The sequence below is a fragment of the Prunus persica genome, chromosome G3 (assembly GCF_000346465.2).
Source record: "Prunus persica cultivar Lovell chromosome G3, Prunus_persica_NCBIv2, whole genome shotgun sequence".
NCBI lineage: Eukaryota > Viridiplantae > Streptophyta > Magnoliopsida > Rosales > Rosaceae > Prunus > Prunus persica.
In genome coordinates this window covers 7,564,363-7,587,605 of record NC_034011.1, presented here as the reverse complement: position 1 = coordinate 7,587,605, position 23,243 = coordinate 7,564,363, and the positions used below count along the sequence as shown (strand labels likewise).

General features: G+C 34.2%; 1 protein-coding gene across 10 annotated transcripts; it reads left to right on the top strand.

Moving 5' to 3' along the window:
• Nucleotides 1–23,243, top strand: LOC18784185 (ABC transporter C family member 13). 10 transcript variants are annotated; one of them, XM_020558794.1, is made up of 36 exons: nucleotides 9–323; nucleotides 1,072–1,112; nucleotides 1,208–1,295; nucleotides 2,678–2,833; nucleotides 2,945–3,076; nucleotides 3,541–3,641; nucleotides 4,062–4,125; nucleotides 5,438–5,686; nucleotides 6,315–6,384; nucleotides 7,217–7,277; nucleotides 7,483–7,570; nucleotides 8,462–8,580; nucleotides 9,920–10,017; nucleotides 10,537–10,603; nucleotides 11,297–11,414; nucleotides 11,537–11,653; nucleotides 11,753–11,833; nucleotides 11,929–12,183; nucleotides 13,053–13,154; nucleotides 13,242–13,309; nucleotides 14,958–15,089; nucleotides 15,203–15,350; nucleotides 16,130–16,419; nucleotides 16,676–16,832; nucleotides 17,674–17,849; nucleotides 17,924–18,035; nucleotides 18,140–18,193; nucleotides 18,853–18,975; nucleotides 19,956–20,054; nucleotides 20,528–20,620; nucleotides 20,767–20,877; nucleotides 20,948–21,109; nucleotides 21,193–21,380; nucleotides 21,550–21,739; nucleotides 22,349–22,516; nucleotides 22,898–23,243. In XM_020558794.1, exons 1-36 carry the CDS (start codon nucleotides 69–71, stop codon nucleotides 22,976–22,978), a joined length of 4,614 nt encoding a protein of 1,537 aa, XP_020414383.1. In that variant the 5' UTR covers nucleotides 9–68; the 3' UTR covers nucleotides 22,979–23,243. The 10 variants fall into 10 exon arrangements, with proteins under 10 accessions (XP_020414391.1, XP_020414392.1, XP_020414386.1 ...); XM_020558795.1 differs by lacking the exon at nucleotides 5,438–5,686 and having other exon boundaries at nucleotides 10–323; XM_020558797.1 differs by lacking the exons at nucleotides 21,550–21,739; nucleotides 22,349–22,516; nucleotides 22,898–23,243 and having other exon boundaries at nucleotides 3–323; nucleotides 21,215–21,352.

Below are 23,243 nucleotides of genomic sequence, written 5' to 3'. Positions count from 1 at the left end.
TATTGATTTTGTGGTCGACGACATTCACATTGTTATGTTATTTATTTATTGGTCGACATTCTCGTCCCATGATCCCATCCCCAGTCCACGTGACATCGAATATGCCCACTTTTTTATTTTTAACTGTTTTTTATTTTTTGGGTTTCGCTTTTGTGTTTGTTTTCTTTTTTTACTTTTTTTTCCCCTTTTCTTTTGGGTCCAGTAAAATTGCCCACTCTGCAGCTTTGTGCCTTGAAGAAACCGGTCACTTCTTCTCTGCAAAGGAAACGAAGCAACAGAAAATGGACGATTTCGTGAACCTGATTTGCCCTAATTCTCCATCCGTACGCTCTCTCTGTTCATTTCTATTTTTATCTTCTTCTACTTTCTTCCGCTCATCTTGTTTGAATTTAGTCAGCATAATTTCGTGTTTTGTTTTGTTTTGTTTTGTTTTTTTTTTAAAATTTCTCTTATATGCTGTGTTTGGTAGCTAAGAAAATGATTCTGGAGTAGAAAGGAAAAGAAGTGAACTCAGTGTGATTATTCTTTTGTTAAACTGAGTTCAATTTTCACTGTAGTTTTTGTTTCTTTAAATTTCCTTTCCTCATCAACCAAACGCGGAGCGTCAGTTTGATCACCCAAAGAAAAAAAAGAAGCTGCATTTGGTTGCTGAAAAAAAGGAGGAAAAATGTTAAGAAATTTAAAATTCTATATGTTCTTTTTAATTTTATGGGACATCCAGAAAATATAAATTGGTCTACACAGAATTGAGTTGATTTAAAGTGATAATTCATAATCTTCTCCAAAAGCCTTATTAAATTAATACTGAAAAGATTAATAATTTATTCTATTGTATTTCATCAGTTTTCAGTACCAGGTAGACTTGGTCTCTGTTTCAGTTTTTGGTGATGTTTCTAGTTACTTTAATTTTTCTATCTATTTGGTGTCAAGAACCTGCACCTATGTGCTTTATTGAGGCAAGGAAACTAATGGCTCAATTGGTTTTCTGAATTTATACATAATAATATAATTCCATTCTTACAGTAATGAATTTAACTGATTTTCATTGTAAATTGCTGCCATCCTTTTCAGGTATGGGATGGGAACAGACTTTCCAAGTGTTTTGGAAACATATATCCTTTGGAGTTTGGTGTTTAGTGTGAATTTATGTTTCATAAGATGAACCTGTTATTTCAATTATTAACTGCTTCTCCTTAACAGTCCCTACTGTTTTAGGTTTTGGTGCAAATGCAGTGACTATTGTTATGATTGCTGTACTTGGAATAAATCAAAGGACTGGCAAAAGAAGTTTGAGGGTGGGTTTTATTTATGTTGTTCTTGGTTGTTGAGAATGCAAGAGTATATTACTTGCATTGCTATAACTACACTCTCCTGAAGCATTATTTTTCTGTTTCTCAGAAAATGTAGAAAAAATGAAAGAAAATAAGGAAAGCCAATTACAATAAGACTCTCTGAACCATAGCATGCCTTTGCCTGAGTTTAAGGTTTATTATGCATGCAAACATTACATAAATGCACACTCGACAAAGATAGTGAAACAGGCACATTTCATTTTCTCATTGTGAAAAGTCTTTTCAGTACTAAACTTAATCTCTATTGTTGTTTCTTTTTATTTTCTTAATTTTCTTTTAACATTTCTATTGAAACTGAAGCTTACATGCTTTATGTTTTAGTTTATAATAAATTCCTTTTTGAAGACTCCCAACTCTTCTTCTGGAAGGCAGATTCATCGCTTAAACATTCGGATGTTGAGTTATCTGAATAATACTTGAAAATTTTAGTCTTAAATGATTACCCCCCTCTCTCTCTTGCGAGCGTTCTTGTTAACTTCTCACTCTGTGTCTGAATGTGTGTTTACCTATCTTTCCATTTGTCATAATGCTTTTTATGAAGGGATAATCCACTAAATAAATCACACATTCAACTTTCAGATGTATGTAAAGGGTGATTCTACTTCTTTAAACTTTATGCCTTATCTAGTTTTACAACCTTATGAAATTTTTAAATAGATGACATGGTTTCTATTTTGAAATTAACCTGTCACTGTTGCTCGAAACAATGCATGTGGCTTGAAGCTCCACTTTCTACCTAGTTTAAGCCTATTATCACTTGATCTGATTTATAAGTATCATGTATTTCACTAAACCTTGGTAAGTGCTTATGAGCCATGACCTTGGCCATGAAAAAACCTTCAAGTCCTCATGTGCTGATCCTTAACTTTTTATTACACTTCATAACAAGAAATGAACTACTAGTCTAAAATCTCACCTTGATATTTACATCCATAATCCTTATTATACTCCTATTCCTCGTTATAGAAGCAATATCAAGTTATATTGGACCTGCCAATTTATTAATTTTTTATAGAAGAAATTTCTTGTTAAATTAGACATGTTATCCATACTGAGCATACTAGTCTATGAGCATAAATATAATTTGGATGGAATCCTCTAGATATTTTACATCTTTTACATGTATTCTGTTTTTAGTTGGTGTTTTCAGGTTCGCTTGTCAAATGTCCTCCTTCCAGTGTATTTTATATTTTATTTATTTATTTTTCTACAAATTCTCATTAATAACAAAAAGAGAATTCTAGAATTGTGAGACAAGGACTCTACATTATAATTTCCTTTGAAGATTTTTACATAATACTGATGGCTTCACAATTATTCCTCAGATGAATTTTCTGGAAAAGTTTTTCTTTCTCTTTCTTCCTGCCATTGGAGCATGTATATCCTTTTTGGACATTGCATTACTATTGAAGAAAGCACATCATGGCTTCTTTATTGCACATCATGAATGGTTTTTCAGATGTTCTCAGTTTGCATCATGGGTAAGGTATTTTTTTCCCTTTTCTTTCCCTTTTTATTGCAGTGACATGTTAACAGCATATTATGATTTTTTCAGAATTTTCACTGAGTCATGTTTTGAAAAAAAAATGTAGACTCTTATCATACTCTTCTCAAAGTGTTTCAATGGTTGCTACATCTTTTGCAACCGGATCTTGTGTTTCTGGTGGATTGTAAAACTGCTTCTGGGAACACTTCATTTGCTCACAGCATATCCCCCATTCCAGGTACATTCCTTTTTAGAAGCTTTTTATTGCCATTTTGTTGTTCAATGTGGTTTTCGTCTTGTTAAAATTCCAGTCCATGATGAAGACGAGATTATATGTATAAAAGGCCAATAAACTCTTTGAAAGAAGAGATTATATAAAGGATGTTGTCTGGTAAGGTGGACATTTTCTTTTTGCAATTGGTTAGCTTTGGTAATAAGATGTACCCAACTTGCCCAGCTTTTGATAGGTTAAGATTAGATAGATAAAATTTGTTGTTGAATGAACTCGATATTTTATGGTACTTTAATTATCAATCTGCTTCTCATAAAGTTCCAAAGAAATAAATAGTGGTTATAATAGTTCTTTGTGGCGTCTAGTCTCAACTCTACGAGGTTGATTTAAATACTTGGGTTCTAGAAATGGTGTCTGATTATTTTGCTTCTAAAATGGAATTATTAATTTTCAGAAGTTCTTTCTGACAGGTCTTGTTATGCGTTAAAGAGATCTGTACTGTTTCATTAGACATCATCTTTGGCGTATCAATAAACATTATCAGAATAAAGCAGGCATCATACAAGAGAAGGTGCCAGCTACTTAATTCTTTCCTTTAATTTTTTTTCTTTCTGATCATAGTTGCAAAGAAAACATTGTGTGCAATTTGTACTGTAAATTGGGATACTGGTCGAATTACATCCATGATATAAACTTTGGATAAGACCACAGATGTAGCCTAATGATTGTGAGTTCAACCTGATGGAGTAGGGAGGTGAAAGTCATAAAATGATGAAATACCATACTCTACAAAAAATAACTCATCAATGCAATGAAGAGTATGACCTAGAGAGTATTGGAAAGTAAAAGTTGCAAGTTTCCTTTCATTAACTCTCTCTCTCTCTCTCTCTCTGTGTAATCTCTTCTTGTATAGGCTTGATCCCTTCACAGCCTAATCCTAATCCTTTATTTCAGATACTTTAACTGTCCTGCTTGCTTGGTTAAATTGCAGTTCTCTGGAAGATTCACTTCTTTCTGCTGATACAGATGTTGAGGAAGGCTGCCTTAATGAATCTGTAAGTTGTGTACAGTCATGCTACTTTTTCTTAGCAATGGTGTGATATTAACCTCTTGAATGTATATTTTTTATTATTTTTTATTGTTTGGTAAATTTTGCTCTCAAGGGTAACACCTAACAACTAACAAGTAGCTTGTAAGTAAATACTGGTAACGATACATCTTTTCTGGAAACACTATATATCTAAATTTTTTTTAATTTTTTTTTTTTCACACATAACATTGTTGTTTTAACCATTCATTATTTTATTAAAGATTTCCTCTTCCTCCATCTTAGATTTTTTATGTTTCAGTGGAGTTACATTTTGTAACCTTTATTGCGGTAGTATAGATGACAACTATATGCAAATATTTTACGTTTACAAGTATTCTTTATCAAAGTATGACTGAATAAATGCCTACGCCAATAAGATTCAGACAACAAATTTATTTTATTATTATGATTTTGGGTGTGTATAATTTGGGTGTCTTGGTCTGAAACTTTTAGAGATATTCCTTTTGGTGTAATTCATCGTGATTGGGGAGAGTTTTAATTTGAATGTAATATGTGTTCTTTGCTTGAGGGTGTTTTTCTGGATATCATGGATTTTCTCATCCATCCTACTTCTATATTTCTTCCGTTTGTATTAATAATGTTTGTGTTATAAAAAAATTTCATTAAATTTGGGTATTTGATCTTTCCCTTTGGCTTCCTACGCTATTTTCAAGTTCCACTATACATTGTAGTAAGTATAAATATAGATGCTGACATGCTCCAATCATTAATTCCTAATGGTTTTTCTTGATGAATGATTACATCTATGATTTAGTATCGTGCAAGAAAATTATGAATGAAAGGTTAGAAAACCATAAACCAAATCAAACAATAATGTTCCATCCACATATTATGTTGGCCACCACAGTTTTGCATCACATATAGCAATCATCATTGAGCATATGATTTAATATGATAGTCCAAGAATGTGCTTTCTCATATTCTTTTGTTTATGATTTGGCAGTTTTCTAGTTCGCATTTGTATGAAGAGCACACCATTTAAAACCTTTGTTAAATAAGTGAGAGATGTATCATGTCCATTTATTCTCACCAGACTAGAGAATAGCTGTAACTACATTACATTCAGCTCATCCCACACAATCAAGATGACTTAAACTGAAGGGTTTGATGCTGGTTATTTCCTTAGGTAGTTGTTTCAGTTTTAAAGTTGTAACCATTGGGAACGAGATGCCTCCCTCCTCTATGTTGTTTGTTAGTCTTGATTTTGAAGTTGTACCTATTAAGCTCATACTTTCAATGTTTATTGATTGTCTAAGGGAGACACTCAGAGCTATTTCGATCTTATGACATTCAGATCTATCACTTCTGTGATGAATCATGGTGTCACAAAGCAGCTTGATTTTGAAGATTTGCTTCAGCTTCCTACTGATATGGATCCCTGTTCATGTCATGATACATTGCTTAGCTGTTGGCAATCCCAACAGAGCAGTTGCCCTGATCCATCCCTGTTTAGGGCAATTTGTTGTGCATATGGATGGCCATACATTCGTCTGGGCTTGTTGAAGGTTCTTATTTCTGCTAATGGATTTTCCTCTTATTTTCTTTGAAGTATAATAAAATGCGAAGGGGATGAATTTTAAACATATTTCCGGTTAATTAATATGCTGCTGCTTTTTGTTGGTCATAAATTTTTCTTTAGTGTGATATAGGAAAAAAAGTAGCATGGTAAAACAAAATAAACTGAAAAAAACACTGGTATTTTGCAAAAATTGTTTTACTTTTGAGATATTCTATTCTTCGTAACTGTGTCCTTAGCAGTTTGTTACTTGTAGAATCGGTTTCTTACATATTTGTGCTTTATAATTAAGGTCAGCATATAATGTCTCCACTTATATTATAGAGTTACTGGAAATTGATGCTTATGTTTACAGAAGTGAAATAGAAGAATTGCATTGTAGAAGCATATTGGGTAGCCATTATGAACAGTAAAAGCATTGTGGCTGTGCGCAATGCATGCTTTATAAATTTATTTAGTCCGTATACGTAGGATAGTCAGATATTTAAACAATGATATACTTTTCTAGACACATTGTATATAGGCAAGTCATCGTACCAATTTCATAACAATGAATAATTGAAGAAAAATGGACTCCAAATTGGAAAAAAGATCATGTAACATTTCAATTTTTCCAGGTACTCAATGATTGTGTTGGTTTTGCTGCACCGTTGCTTCTCAATAAACTGATTCGCTTCCTTCAACAAGGTTTTGCAGAATTTGATGGGTTCCTTTTCATTGATTGTGTTTTATGGAAAATGATTTATAGTATTATTGATGCCATCACTTTGTTTTCTGAATAATACTTTGTAGGGTGTAGTGGACTTTCACAGTAATGTGTGAATATTTTTCTCAACCTTGTGTGTGTGTGTCTATTTTGTAAATACAGTTGTATAGCTCAGGATATTATGTGTTTTCTACAAATAAGGTAATAGGAGCTCTTGTTTATCTTTAATACTAGTTCTGATTCTATATGACTAAGAGGTAGAGCAAGAGTTGCTATTGTTGTAACTTGTATGCTAGTAGGGTCCAGAGCACTTACATCTATATATTAAAGTGTAAAAATTGAAAGCATGGATTCTAACATGCCATTCTGTGAAAATTTCAGGGTACTAAAATGAAAATAACCCTATAATTTATGTGTTAGAATGTTTTCTTCAAGGTAAAGTGAGAGCTCTAGGGAGAGAGAAGGTTTGGATTCAGAAAAAAAGGAAAGGCGAAAGCTCTAGCGAGCACCTCCATCCAATTTGTCATTTGATGACCTTTCAGTATTTTTTGTTGTTGATGAGAAACAGTATTCTATTAAAGAATAAAAACAATATTTCATTTGATGGATTTTCTGTCATCGGATATCTTATCCAATGGGCGAGATCTTCTCGATTTTGACATTCAATTGAGCTCCAGTTCTTGGCATTTTTGTTTAAACTACATATGGCGGCCTTATTGTTCCCTTGATTGTTGCTCACTAAAGGCTTCCTTGTGAAATTTTAATTGAATTTGAACTTATACTGTTGACTCACTATTCTATTTGTTTTATCAGGTACAGAGAGTTGGGATGGTTATGTTCTTGCAATATCCTTGGGCCTCATATCTATCTTTAAGTAAGAATTCAGATTCTTGAACTCTAATGTCCTTTTATTTATGATGTGTTTTCCATAGCTGCATACCTTTTCCATAGCTGCATACCTCTTTTATCCAAAGGAACCTATTTTGTGTGGTCCTTTTCTTTTATATAATTATATTTTTAATTTTGCAGTAGATGTCAAAAAAAGTAAAATTTGTTGAATAAATTTCCCAATTTTGTAGGTCGTTTTTGGATACACAATATAGTTTTCATCTTTCGAGACTGAAGCTAAAGCTACGATCTAGTATCATCACTGTTATCTATCAGAAGGTATATACTTTCTATATCCATTTCATTTAAGTGTTTGGGACATGAAATTATTATGTACCTGAGTGAAAATGAAATAATTGTGGACTGTCCCTTAACGTTATTGTAATTTATGACATATGATTTGAGAGAAACATATTGTCTTTTACTTTATCTTTCTTGAGATGACCTTGAGGACATTGCTATGTAGGATTTGTTTGTGATTTCTACGAAATGCTACATTTCTCAAAATTCTCAACTTTTTCCATAGTCACTTGCCTGCTATTTTTGCAGTTACGAGTAATCGAAAATATGAAAAGAGTTTCTGTTTAATTTTTTTAATTTTATCTTCTGGTCTGGGTTGGCTTGATAAAGAAAAATTAAAATGAAGTGAAAAATCATCTAAAAGATAGGTTCATTGCTGTTACCAACAATGATGGCCATTTACAAGAAAGCAGTCAAGGAAAGTAATGAACAGAAAATGCCCCTTCAAGGTGGAGCCAACAGTGCTGATGAAAGAAGAGGATATAACAGGCCAGAATAGAAGTTCTATGCCATTTTGGTTCTTCCAGATATTCTGGAAAGAAAAATGATTCTTTGCATTGTCTAGCTTGCCCTTGTTCAAGTAGCAATATATTGCTGTCTGTCAACTGACATTTATAATTATGCTTCGGATTGTAAATTTCTTGCATGCACGCTGATTGATTACTTTGAAATAAGCTCCTCCTACGTATCAAGGTATTGATTTCTGTATTATGGGAAAGGATTGTTGGAACTTGCAATTAAATATTCAGCTGGCAAACTTGATGTGCATGCATCTGTGGGATTTTCTTTTTTCCTCTGTTTTCGACTGATAGGCCGTTGGTCTACTTTAAAAGAACTCCCATTGCTTTATCTTAAGTTTGCTCTTGCCAGTGCCTATATATCAATCTAGCAGAGCGATCAAAATTTACTGAGGGGGAAATCCAGACATTCATGGCAATAGATTCTGATCGTACTGTCAACTTGTGTAACAGTTTCCATGATATGTGGAGGTAACGTTTCGTTTTACACCAACACCCGTATTTTTTCCTTTCTGGAGTTACTAATGTTAAATTGAGTGTAAAAATCATTCATGACCTAAGGCCCCTTTTTTCTATTGCATTATACCCTTGCTTCTAAGGTATAACTAATTTAAGAAATAATTGTTTTATTGTTTAGTACTCTTTTTATTTGTTGTTTACTGTAGAATTTTTTGCCATATTCTCATCTGATAAAGTTGGAGGTTTCACGAATGGAAGATACCACTTTCGTTAAAATAAATAGCTTTCTCCATTCTAAAGAATTCCATCACATTAATTGACACTTTCATTAGTGAGATCAGTGTCAATGAGATCTAATGGAGTATTGAACGAGTCCTCTTGTCAACTAGAAGAAACAAGATTTACAGAATGGTTAGGGAGGTGATTTGAATATACTAAGACATACTAATTCAACCATACATGGGCTTTGGTACCGTGCTCCAAACAAAGATGAGAATTGGTATTGGTGGTTAGTTAGGGAGGCAGGGGCTAATTAGGTTATTCCTTAGTCACCTTTCAAACATTCTTTATGAAAAGTATGGTCTTTTGGTGGTGGAAGGCAAGAATTTTGTCAAATTGCACTGTGTTATCTGTCTCTTGGGTAATTTTGGTTGGAGAGAAATAGAAGAATTTTTTAAAACTACATATAGAGGAGAGTTCTTGGGATAAATAAAGTCAGGTTTTGGGCTTCCTTATGGTCTTCTCTCTCTCTCTCTCTCTCTCTCTCTCTCTCTCTCTCTCTCCTTCTCTCCAGCCTTCAGGGGTCTTTCATTTCTGTAAATTTATTTCATTGGGGAGCAGTTTTAGGATAGTTTTTAGAATTGTATTTAAACAATGTAAAAGGTATATTTGGGATCTATTTTTGAGGGTTGCATCATTTTTTGGTGGACCTCTGGTTCACTAAGTTTTGTAATCTGACTTTAAGCTCTTTAATAAAATATTGTTTCGCATAGAAAAAGTATGTTTCATGGGCTCTGGCTCCATGTTTCATCGACCCTCATACGTTTCCTTCTTTTATGTGTGTTCTTATCTGTTTAATATTTTTACCCTATCAATGTTTCTTTGTATCCCATTCATTTTGTTTTTGTTCTATTTGTGATGACGATTCTCATTTCTGTAAATCATAAGGTTGGATAATTAATTTAATTTTTAATTCTTTGTTAGCATGGGTCATGCCATTAAATGTTCTTTTTGAGATCAGAAAACTAGCTCATTATGTTCCCACCACTCTTGTGAACGTTAAGCGAATCCATGGTGTTATCTTAGGAGTATAGTTTTCTGATCAACCCTATTTTTTTAATGACTGTTTCAGCTTACCCTTACAAATTGGGGTGGCTTTGTTCCTTCTGTATACACAAGTCAAATTTGCATTTGTTGCTGGGATTGCAATTACCATCTCCCTGATACCAGGTACCTCTCAATATCCTAATTCTTACACGGCATTTGGGAAAAGCGGAGCAGCCTTGTTCTTATTTTATTTTATGCAATTATATTTATTGTAAGATGTGAAGATGATGCAAAAAAATTATGACATCTATTGAAAGTCAAAGATTTTGTTCAATTGAATAGTAATTAAAGGGTGGCAATACTAAAAGTTACTTAGAAGTGTGTAAAGAGGTATGCTGATTCCCCTTGAGGTGAGAGTTGGTTGCATGGATGACTTTGGGCTTGACTTGGATTTGTATTTGAATTCGGGTATATTTGGGTAGTTTGTAATCTCCATCATATAGTGGGTTTAGGATGACTGTTTTTGGAATGCCAATAAGAGCTCCCATATTTGTTTTGGTACCGTCATTGTAAAATTAGAGATGGAATTTTTCTAGGTTCATTTATGCACCCGCTTATATACTGATAAAGTATATCATAAAGTAAATTGATAAAATATGCTTTCAATATATATCCGATTGAAACTCTTTTTTCTCCTTATAGTGAATAAATGGATATCTACATTGATTGCAAGTGCTACAGTGAAAATGATGAAGCAGAAAGATGAGAGGTATATGTACTTTTTATCTCATTATATTGTGCAGTATTTAAGTTTGCTCCGAACATATTGATTGTATTTTGTTGTATATCAAGCCTAACACTCCCTGTCATGTTGAGGATTGAAATTGCTTGTATCCTGAGACAAAATAAAATCAGTATCAAGAAATTGAACAAAATGTTCACCAACTTTTTCATCTTGGAATTCTTGAATTTTGAAAGACTCTTCTGCATCTGTTTGAAATAGCTCCATTGAGTGCCAACAGGCCACACCCGGACTCAACAAAATATTGGAAATAATCCAATTAATAACTTAAAACAGAGCGAACAGGCCATGTATTGCTCAAAAATTCAAGTATAGGGTATTCTACTGTGGGAATTTGGGAGATAACAAGAATGACTATAGTTTCAGTTATATGTTTATTTAAATCTAAAAATTATTTTCTGTTGTGAGATGATGGATTTCTCTGTTTAAAATCATTACTCTAGCCATGTGACTCTTATTTTTGTCCGGATCAGCAATTTTTTTATTATTATTTTTTTCATGTCTATTTACTGGTGGTGTATTTCTCCACACTAATGATTTATTTTTGAGATTGGTATTTTAACAGTAGTAGTAAGTGCTATATTAAGACGAAGAAAAAAAACTGCAGAGTACTGTTGTGTTTTCTCAATATTTATATTCAGCAACTGTGGTCCTCGACAGGATAAGAAGGACAGGAGAACTGTTGACATATATCCGCACTTTGAAGATGCATGGGTGGGAGCTTCTGTTTTCTAGCTGGTTGATGGAGACAAGATCATTAGAAGTTATGCACTTAACTGTATGACTCTACTTTTATTTTTGGCATACCCAAGAGCAATCAATTGATTAGATATCTTTACTTTTCTTCCAGTGCTCCTGTTAGCTGCATAGAATAATGTTTGATTTATCTACATTGATTAGACACGGAAATACTTGGATGCCTGGTGTGTATTTTTTTGGGCTACAACACCAACTCTTTTTTCCCTGTTCACATTTGGACTTTTTGCATTGATGGGCCATCAACTTGATGCTGCAACGGTACCCACTGTTCCCTGAGCATAATGATTTTAATTCATATTGTTCAGACAATGAAGCAATTTCCAAGAAAAACTTACCTCTCTAAAACCCCAAATGCAGGTCTTCACTTGTCTTGCTCTGTTTAATACTTTGATATCTCCTCTAAATTCATTTCCATGGGTCATTAATGGATTAATTGATGTAAGTTTTCCTTGTTCCGTGGGTTTGAAGTACAGCCTTTTCATACTTTTCTAATTATTGATTGAAATGTATGTGCTCTCCTTACTCTATCCCAGGCCATCATATCTATCAAGCGGTTGAGCAGGTTTCTATCTTGCTCTCAGCACAAATCAAAACTGGAAACAACAGCTGGTTCATCTTCACCATATTTCTCAAATGACAAATCTGAAATTTTCCATGAAGATAAGGCTGTTGTATTCGATGATTCATGTTTTGCTTGGTCAAGCAGCGATGAAAAAGACTTGGATTTGGTGCTGAAACATGTAACTCTAGGCATTCCAAAGGGTTCCTTCATTGCAGTGATTGGAGAGGTCAGTTATGGGAAGATTAAAATATGCTCATTATCATTTCATATCTGATACCTTTTATCTGCAATTTTGGATGCAGAACCGAATTTCTTAGCTTATTTGTTAGATTGTTTATGAATGGAAAATAGTTTCACAAAAGTTCCCTATTTTGAGCTAGACATGATTATTTCTAATGCTGTTCAGATTTTCTTCCCATCATTTGTTAGATGTTATCAAAGCAAAACAATTTAACATTGTAGTTCTACAAACAGAGTAGACATCCACAAAGGATGTGTAATCAAATCTGAGAGTAATCTTAAGTGACTCTTGATAGTTCATGTTAAATAGGGTCTGAATCACGCTTAAGGGACAAGGATAATGATGAACTGTAGGTATCGTGTATATGTCAATTCTCAAATTGTAGTTTCATCAGAGTTCAGGGATCTAAAATCCTCTTCTATTTTGCTAAATTGGAAGGTTGCGATAGGATAGCTTGGCTGTTTTATTTTTGTTATTCTGTTGTAATCCATTGTACTTTGTTTACTGGTTTACTTCTTGTTCACTCGCTTTATGTACTTTTCATTGCCTTTTAATTAAATTTGTTCCCTCTCAAAAAAAAAAAAAAAAAAAAAAAAGATTGCAATCTGTAATGGATTTAAATATTACTGTTAGGCGATGCGGGACTCTGTAGTGCATGAAATTGGGGCTTTGGTGAAGCCAATAAAATTTCATGTAAAGTTTTTCAAGAATGTTATTATAAGCAAAAGATTTGTAATTAGATATATCAAATTTGGTTTACTACTAGAATATGTGATATAGTTCTTTTTCGTGAGGGGGAATTAATTTGACATCTGCTGCATTCACCATTCAGTGTGTTTGTTGAATTCTCTCAGGTTGGTTCAGGTAAATCATCCTTGTTGAATTCAATTTTGGGGGAAATGCGACTTGTCCATGGATCAGTATATTCATGTGGTTCTATAGCATATGTACCACAGGTTTGTGATTAGTTTAGTGTGGTTGCTATAGCTACGCTCTTATGAAATAGAATTTATCGACCTGTCCTTTGCATTTTTAAATGTTAGGTCCCCTGGATTCTATCTGGAACAATACGTGACAACATACTGTTTGGAAAGCATTATGATCCCAAAAGGTGTGGTCCTTTTCCAATGATGAAGTAGTCTGATTTAATATTAATTTTTCAATTTTGTGTTTTACTGTGAATGTGCTAGTTTCATAGTAAACACATCCTGCTCTTCTTTATGAAGTGAAGGGGGCCAATTACAAAGAGATCATGTATTGCATGTCAGGACTGCCTGAGCTGCTCCCAATATAAGGGGCCCTGATGTAGGACAGCCCGTAGGTATTAGATTAAGCACTCAAACAATAGAACATAGAAGAATATAAGAGATCGAGGAGACGAAAATATAGATTGAAAAGACGAAAGAAAGGGCAGAACAGTAGAACAAGAAGAATATTGGAGGTCGAGGAGACGAAAACATAGATCGAAGGGACGAAAGAAAGGACCGAAATCAGAGAACCGAGAAGGAAGGACAGAAATCACATAGTTTTAAGAGAAGGTTTACTCAATATCCAAATCTGAATTTTAAAGAACCTCATGGGGTTATTTATAGCAAACTAAAACCCAGACATAATAGGATAAAAACCCCTTGCTTAAACAGAAATCCTAACCCAAATAAAATAGGAAGCTTAAAACTAGAAATCTGGAAATTTGGAGAAGTAGAAATCCTACTAGAATTTGGAAAACTAGAGAATCTAGGAAACTAATAAATTTAGGTCCTACGTGTCTTGCATCAGGCCCGTTTCTGGATAGTTTTGGAATTGAGAACAGGACTGAACCTGAGTTTTTTGGGCCTAGGGCCACAACAAACAATGGGGTTCTTTTGTACATATCCACGGTCTCACACAAGAATTATTTTCCCCAATGATTAGAAGATGATACATATATAATATATAATAAGCTTAAGGTGGCCCTGGTTTAGTTTAATGCTTGCAAAATAAATACACACAGCGCTTAGGGCTCATGGGTTTTACAGTAGATGCCTTTGATTGGATGGTGGATAGCACCCGAAGTCCAGCCAACTATTATGATGCGTTTGAACTTAGAAAGTAACCACTTGAATTTAAACCCTGAAGAGTATGTAGTGCCTGTCCATGAGTACTGACAGGGCGGTCAGGTGGAGGGTTCTGAAGAACCTCATCTTTTCAGACACATGCGCATATGTACATAGTCAGCTTCAGTTGAGGGATCCCTTAAATAGGATTATTTAAGAGACACATTGTGGGCCCCACTCTGCATTGTAGTTCAATGTTTCAAACCTCATTTAAAGGAAAAACTATATCTTAGTGCCCATAAAATAATGTAGCATATGCAGGCTTATGGCATCTATCATGATATGAAATAAGTTTAAGAAGTATATTCGAAATTCAAATTTTCGAATGACCCAATGTAACTAGAGTAATTCCAAAAGTTTGAGTTTGGTTGTATGATATCTCTTTACATATTATACGTTTTTGCCCTCTCTCTAAAAGAAAAAGGGCCCCTGTACGTATACAATTTTTTGGGGTGCTTGTATTTTTTTTTTCACCATACATATAGATTAATTTTTTTCAGCCCTCTGATGTGGGGCGTAAAGAGTTCACCCACTGTGTCCTTACTTTGGGCCGACCCTGGTTATGAACGAGTTTTCTCCAGTTTTTGTGCAAGTGGGTCCTTTTCTTATCATGGAGGGGAATGTTCTCCCCAATTTTCTTACTGTGATTTTCCTTTTTGTTGGTAGATACTTGGATACTTTAGAGGCAAGTGCTCTAGACCTTGATATTTCATTAATGGTTGGAGGTGACATGGCTTACATTGGAGAAAAAGGAATCAACTTGTCAGGTGGACAGAGAGCTAGAATTGCTTTGGCAAGGTTACATCTTCTCTCTATACTCACCACAGCTAGCTATGAATGGGCCTCAATTCTTTCTTCTATTTTCTTTCCTTGAATCTGATCAAATTTGTTGTAACTTTGTGCAATTGCAGGGCCATGTATAATGGCTCCGATATGTTTATTCTTGATGATGTCCTAAGTGCAGTTGATGCACAAGTTGCTCGGTGTATTTTGTATAATGCCATTTTGGGTCCGCTTATGAAACAACAGACTCGTGTACTTTGTACCCACAATGTTCAGGTTTACCTGTTTCCGCAGAGTTTTATTTATTATTATTTTTGATGAGGACATATTTGTCAAACCCATGAGAGTTTACAAAAGAAAGAGACGGAAGAGGAAGTCATTTAATTTGGTCTTTAAATCTGGCAATTTTTTATTCCTGCGATTAGTTTCTAACATGTTCTCTAAGTTTTCCAGATTTTAGTAAGATTTTTAAGTTTTCCAGATTTTAGTAGGATTTCTAAGTTCCCTATTTTATTTAGGTTAGAATTTCTGTTTTAGCAAGGGATTTTTTATCGTATTGTCTCTAGGTTTTAGTTTGCTATAAATACCTCTCTCATTTAATTCATTATGGAGTTGAGACTTGAGATATTAAGAAAAGTTTACTTTCCAGAGATTGGAGACTCCTTGGTGTGTGAAGCCAAGGCGTCTTTTACCACCTATTTTCTGTTTTTCCATTGTTTTTGCTTCCGCTAAATTACCCAAATACTCAATTCACCCGTATCCTGCATCAATTTTGACTTGAACAGAACTCAGTTGATCACCAGAACAACATTTTCTATGAATTTGTTTGGAATTTCTTACATTGAATGGGTTTTGATGCATGATTGCTTGTCATTATACAATTTTTTGTATTATTAAAATATATTTTGTTTCAGTTGGCGAAGTTGTTATCATCTTAGTTGCAAAATTTTATGGTTTATGAGAAACTATAAAGCACTTCAAGTCATAGAAAACTGTTCCACATATAATTCCAATCTCCAGTTCTTTTGCAAATGATTCCATCTGTTACTGCACAGGCAATATCTTCAGCCGATACAATTGTTGTTATGGACAAAGGACATGTCAAGTGGGTAGGAAGATCGGCTGATTGGCCTGTTTCTTCGTATTCAGTGTTCTCTCCACTGAATGAAATTGATATATGTTTAAAAAATGAAAGCCAAGAATGCAGTGCAGTCGAAGATATTCATGTTGAAAGCCAACAAAATCTCGTGCTAGAAAAAGATACTGTGCCTGCTTCAGATAGAACACAAGAGATCATTGAAGTTGAGGCACGAAAAGAGGGCAGAGTAGAACTTACCATCTACAAGTGAGTATCACACTCCACTGCATTGAAAACTGATATCAATTTTGTTCCGTTGATTTATTTTGCATTGAAAACCGATATATCGTTTCTCTTAAAAAAAAAAAAAAATTGCTGACTCTTCATAGTTCATATCTTTTACAGGAAAGTTTATGATTTAACATTTCACTGCATGCAAGAGACAAGAATTTTGTATTGGCTATGGATATAGTTGGGGTTTCCATTATCTATTATGTAGGATTAATATTAATTATGATTGCAGGAATTATGCCACATTTTCTGGTTGGTTCATTTCAGTTGTAATATGCCTGTCAGCAATCCTAATGCAAGCTTCTCGTAATGGGAATGATCTGTGGCTGTCAAATTGGGTTGATGCAACAAGAAGCAGTCGGAAAGAATATTCCACATCCTTTTATCTGGTAAACAACTTCCACAGTTTTCAATATTATGGCATGATTTTTCGTTTTAAAATAAACTTTGATGAATTAAAAGGTTACCAAGAAGTCCCGATTCTCTCAAATGGTAGAAGCCTTCAGAAAGCCCAAAAATTGCATATTTTTACAAGAGGTTTACAATACGGTAGCTCCAAATTATGCATTCAAATTTGATAATCAGATCGTCAAAATATGAAGACTTAAATGTGAATATGTTATAAATAGATAGTTCTTCATACTCTCTGTTTGTTTATTTTTGAGTTCTGATAGTTGGAATAAAATTACATTATGATTATGATTCCAGGAAGATTTGGTTTGAATCAGGGCTGTGATCCGGTTTTCCGATTTGGTTGTAGGGTTGTAAGTTGTACCCTATCATAAACCTTACAGCCCTATTCAGAATAGGAAACTACTTTATGATATACAACCAAATTAGGAAACAACAAAACATAGAGCATGCCCTTAAACAAGGGATTCCAAGAATTGGAATCCTAATTATTTACTATTCTTTCCCTATTTTCTAACACTAATTTTAGAATCCCTTGTACGGTTAAAATATAAGAAGGGAAAAGTTGTCCATTCGTGTTTTAAATTTGGTTTGAACTTTGAAGTGATCTATCTATACTGTGTGCTGCAATCGATAAACATACCAGCTTATGAATCTTTTACTCTTGTTGCTGAAATTATGAATTTAGCTTATAGACAGCTTCATATTGTAAGAAGGTCAATGATATTTTATTTTTTCCAAAAAAAAGAAAAGAAAAGGAAATGCCCCTAATTTTTTTTTATTAAGACGTTTGTTTCTGTTTTTGTTGGATTAGTGCAGGTTATACTCTGCATCTTTTGCATTGTAAATTCAATTCTTACATTAGTGAGGGCTTTCTCATTTGCATTTGGTGGCTTACGAGCTGCTGTTAAGGTGCATGATACACTGCTGAAAAGGCTTATCAATGCACCAGTGCAATTCTTTGATCAGACACCTGGCGGAAGAATACTAAACAGGTTATTATAAGATATATCTTCCTGATTTTATTAGCTATAATTTGTTAAATTCTACGTATTTGTTTTGCCTGTAGGTTTTCTTCAGATCTATATACAATTGATGATTCTCTCCCCTTCATTCTTAACATTCTCCTAGCCAATTTTGTTGGCCTGCTAGGAATTGCAATAGTTTTGTCATACGTACAGGTATCCAAAGGTTTAACTTCTGTTAGGCATTTTTCTGGAATTCCAAACTTTTGGCCATCCTCATTCGTTGAAATGTTGTTCTAAAGGTTTATGCTTGTCTCTAGGTCCTCTTCTTGCTTTTGCTATTGCCATTCTGGTATATCTACAGCAAACTTCAGGTATTCTTCATGCCCTTTTTTTAAATTTTTTTGTCTGAGCCAGGGTTCAAATATGATTTCAAACCACTGAGAACTTTGGGAATGTTTAATTAATATATGAAACTTGCGACCAGGCGCATGGAAAGTTTTATTATTCTTTCCTTGTTTTTTCATAAAATAGGTTGGGAAATCGAGTTATGGAAATGCAATGTTCTAAGAGACCAGGGCAATTTAAGATAGTGACACAAAATTGTTAATTCTACATAGAGTTACGATAGATTTCCCCCTTTTTATAGGGTGAGCCAGTTCTTTTTTCATATGAAATTTTAGTTGTAATATTACCTTTTTTCCCTGTCTAACAAATGATGTAAAATATTTCCATGTTTTGGATCATTTTCAAGCATATGTTAACAAAGGAATTTAGGACTGAATATCTTGTTTTCATGAAAATGATTAGCATGATTTTTAAACAAAGCAAGTGGAGGACTCATGATACTTCAAACATGGGAGGAGATTGTTAGAATACAACATAATTTGGGATCACATTAAAACAGAATGTGATTCGATCCTAAGAATGTGGCAGATGACATCTTTCAACTTTATGGTCTATCCATTGCTTAGAAAATTTATTTTATATATAAAAAAAGGAAGAATAATCTGATTGGTGAAGAATTATACAGTTCTTCTACAGATCAACATCTCGGGAATTACGGAGGCTGGACAGTGTTTCTCGATCTCCCATCTATACATCCTTCACAGAGACACTTGATGGCTCATCAACCATTCGAGCATTCAAGTCTGAGGTACATATTTTGTAAAAGACGACGACCATTATTTATATGATGATATCATGGGGAAGAATGTATAATTGCCTCAAAGGTCCTTGATACTCATGGATACACATGCATGAACAAAGGTGCACCACGACATAAATGAGTTGTATGTGCAGTAAAAATAGTATACAGCTTAAAATTTTCAAAATCTATGAAAATATCTGCTTCCTCTTTTTTTTGCAGTTAATAGTGTTATGTTGGTCCTCAAATTGTGAAATGAAGTTTAGAAAGTACTGCTAATTTTAAATGTTCCATTCCCCTTTCAAAGCGAGTGTATATTGGGAATTCTTATGTTCTGTAGTAGCATCACTTTTCCCAGTTGCACCAGTCACATTAAATAATTTGTGAAAGGTGTTATTAGAGGGATTGCTCTCATTTATCCAGTTGGTTAAAAACAAAAGAACATTCATAATTTCATATAACAAATGAATCCGTTTGGATCATAGGATGAAGCAAAAAATGAGCACGATTATAAATTTTGAAATTCTTTAGAGACATGGTAAAACCTAAAATTTTATAGGATAGTTCAGGAAAAAAATGTTGAGAGAGCTCATAATGGGCTTAGTGGAAGTGGTATGAGGTGCACGAGATTTAAGTATTATTGTGTTCTGATTTATTCATATCTTAGTATCCTTTATTTGAGACTTTTATTAGGACAATTACAATCAGGATCACTCCAACCAGAAGAAATGAAGCCCAACTAAACAAGAAACATAGCTTAGTATCATTGAAATTATAGTTACCCATCAGGATGATAAAGTTTATTCTAGTGCTCTAGTAAAAATAGCTTGAGTGAAATAGTACGTATCTGCTTTCTTCTTTTTATTGGTATTATTGTATGTACAAGATGGATTGTTTGTTGCATTTATTCTTACTGGTCTTGATGATGATTTTTGCTTATGGTAAAATTGATAGACATATTGCAACCAATCAATTCCGGTTGTGGACAGGACCTTTTTTTTGCCAGATTCACTGACCAGGTCAAATTGTATCAACAAACTTCTTACACAGAGTTAACAGCAAGTTTGTGGCTTTCCCTGCGTCTTCAGGTATATCTCAGTATTTAACAACCTCCCTTTCTAGTCAATTTTAGTTACTAGTACACATTTATACTCTGGAGCTTTGTTCATCATGAGAACAAAATAATCTGAAGCAAATGGGGTACAAGTTAGTTGTGAAGTGAACTTTCTGAGCATAACTTCTTCTTAAATTGTATGGTTAGAAGGAGGGAACATAAGTTTTATAGTTTAGGAGAAAAAAATATAACCTGTTATAAGCCACATCCTGACAGCTTAATATTTTGCAAATTGCAGTTAATCCCACAAGTTTTTATCATGGTTATCAGAACTGGCAATCCTAAGTTCAAATCCTTGCAATTGAAGCCTTTTAGTATAAGTTGAGTTTTGTCGGTTGGGATCTAGATCTAGTAAGTTTTAGAATGTAAATAACTGCTAGAAGTTCAGGCAAACCAGAAAAGTTTTTCATAGCCTGCTCTGACATTCTGGCAGTGATCTTCTTTCAGTTGTTAGCAGCATTTATCATCTCATTTGTTGCTGTCATGGCTGTTATTGGATCTCATGGCAGTTTACCAATCAATTTCAGTACACCAGGGTTGGTAAGTTCTGTAGAACTTCATCTATCTTCAACCTATTACAATTAAAATTTCATTTTTGAGATTTGAGTCAAAGTTGAAGTCTTTTATCCATTTCCATGTGTTGTCAAATTAGAGATAGAGTTAAAAGGATGTGCATTCTTTTACAGGTAGGATTGGCTCTGTCTTACGCAGCTCCAGTTGTGTCTTTGCTGGGAAGCTTTTTGACAAGTTTCACTGAAACGGAGAAGGAAATGGTTTCAGTTGAAAGAGCTCTTGAGGTACAAAGATGGATCTTTGTCTGATATAGATTGCTACAAATTACTTATGTCCTGATTTTACGTTTCACAGTATATGGACGTTCCACAAGAAGAACTGCATGGATCCCAATCCTTACATCCCAGTTGGCCCTATCAAGGACAGATTGAATTCCAGAATGTAACCTTGAGATATAAGCCGTCTTTACCAGCTGCACTCCGTGATATTAGTTTTACTATCGAGGGCGGGATGCAGGTTGGTACATACTCAGCCTGATGTTAAAGGTTAGAACTTATGTGATAATGCTCATTTATTATTTCCCCTTGATTGTTAATTAGGTCGGATTTATTGGAAGGACAGGAGCTGGAAAGTCTAGTGTCTTGAATGCCCTTTTCCGCCTCACACCGATCTGTAAAGGATGTATTCTTGTGGATAGCATAAACATAGCTAGTGCTCCTATCAGAGATCTTCGTGGACATTTCTCTGTTGTTCCTCAGACTCCTTTTTTATTTGAAGGATCATTAAGGTACTCTATTAAGTCCTCGTAGTTGTGGTATATTTTCTTTATGGTATATTGTTTTGATGTTAACTTTTTAGATCTCATACTTTCTTTTAGCCCTGTAACCTTTAATATTGGTCAGATGACCTACCTTAATTAATAAGTAGATTTTCGTGCATTTCTTCCAAATTTATAGGGACAATCTAGATCCATTCCAGCTGAGTGATGACTTAAAAATTTGGAAGGCTTTGGAGAGATGCCATGTCAAAGAGGAAGTAGAAGCAGCAGGAGGGCTAGATATTCACCTGAAGGAATCAGGGATGTCATTTTCTGTTGGGCAACGACAGCTTCTTTGCCTTGCACGCGCACTTCTGAAGTCTTCAAAGGTACAGTGATAAATAGTTCAGGGACAGCACAATGAAATAACCATATGCCGAAATTGCAATATTTGTGAAATATGAACTTCTGTAAGTTTCTTGATTATTCAATTGTATAAAAATTTCCAAGGATCCGTTTAACATCACTCAACAGAACGTGCCAGTCGTGTTTGCAATCATTTCAATCTGGTTAAAGTGATTGCTCTGGATGAATTACTGGATTTCGGCGATGTTGACCTTTTATGCCACTTTTTTCAAGTTTTCAGCCTTCTTCTTGTCAAACTCAAATTCTGTTCGTTTCTTTTTCTTTTTTGATCAAATTCTTTGGTAATGTGTACCTCTATTTATGTCTATATGTCTCTCCTGTTATTTCTGAGAAATTGAATGGATTATTCTTCCAGTACAATTTCAAAATTCTGTATGATCCATTAAATCAATTTACAAGTAGTAAAGAAAAAACAAGAAATAGATGGAAAAATAAACATTTCCACGTTGAAATTAAATTTAAGTGTACATATTTATTGCTTTTCTGTACAGGCATGTGTTGCATGGATCATTTGGGGAAGGGGTGTTTTACTTTATTAACAGATAAAGACTGATCATATTGAAATCCTTCAGGTCCTCTGTTTGGATGAATGCACAGCTAATGTTGATACGCAAACAGCATCAATAATACAAAAAACTATATCTAGTGAATGCAGAGGGATGACAGTTATCACAATTGCTCACCGTATTTCCACTGTCTTAAATATGGACAGTGTCTTGGTCCTTGACCATGGTATCCTGGTATGTCGTATGCTTTCCCGTGTATCTACCTGTGTGTTTTCCTGTGTTCCTTGTTTCTTTTTTGTCATTATTTGATGTCTATGATTTGCATCCAGAAATAACGTTTCTTTGTAAGAAAAGTGAAGACATCTTTAAAATGTTAGATTATATTGGTTGCAAAGGCCAATATCACAGCACCTATAAAGATTAAATATAGCTTCAACAGAATAAATCGGCTGCCTTCTGTCTTCCATATTGCTGATTAAATGTCAACTCATTCTCATTACATTACTAGATTGTCATCTACAGTTGCACTACTGACTGAGTGGCTAAAATGTTTCCTTGCCTTCTGAAATCACCGACTTTAAAAAACTGTTTATCTTGTTCTCTGCACCCATGTAGGTTGAACAAGGAAATCCGCAGGTTCTCCTAGAAAATGAGTCCTCCAGATTTTCAAGTTTTGCTAAAGCTTCTACAATGTGATTTCCGAACAAGTATTGCTGTGCTTATCGCTGACTTCTCGCAGTCTGCAAGTTTGATGTACAATAGAGGTCATAGTTTATTGTAAGTTTGTAGCCTAAGTTGGCAATACTGTAAGGTCACTGTTAAATACAATCTATATAGCCAAGTAGTGTTTAACATGCGATAATGAATCTCTAATTGACCTTAACTGGTCGGCTGCCTGGGAAATGTAAGACCGAAAGCCACCCATTAATAGTTATGTTAAAATCCGAAGACTTTCCCTTCA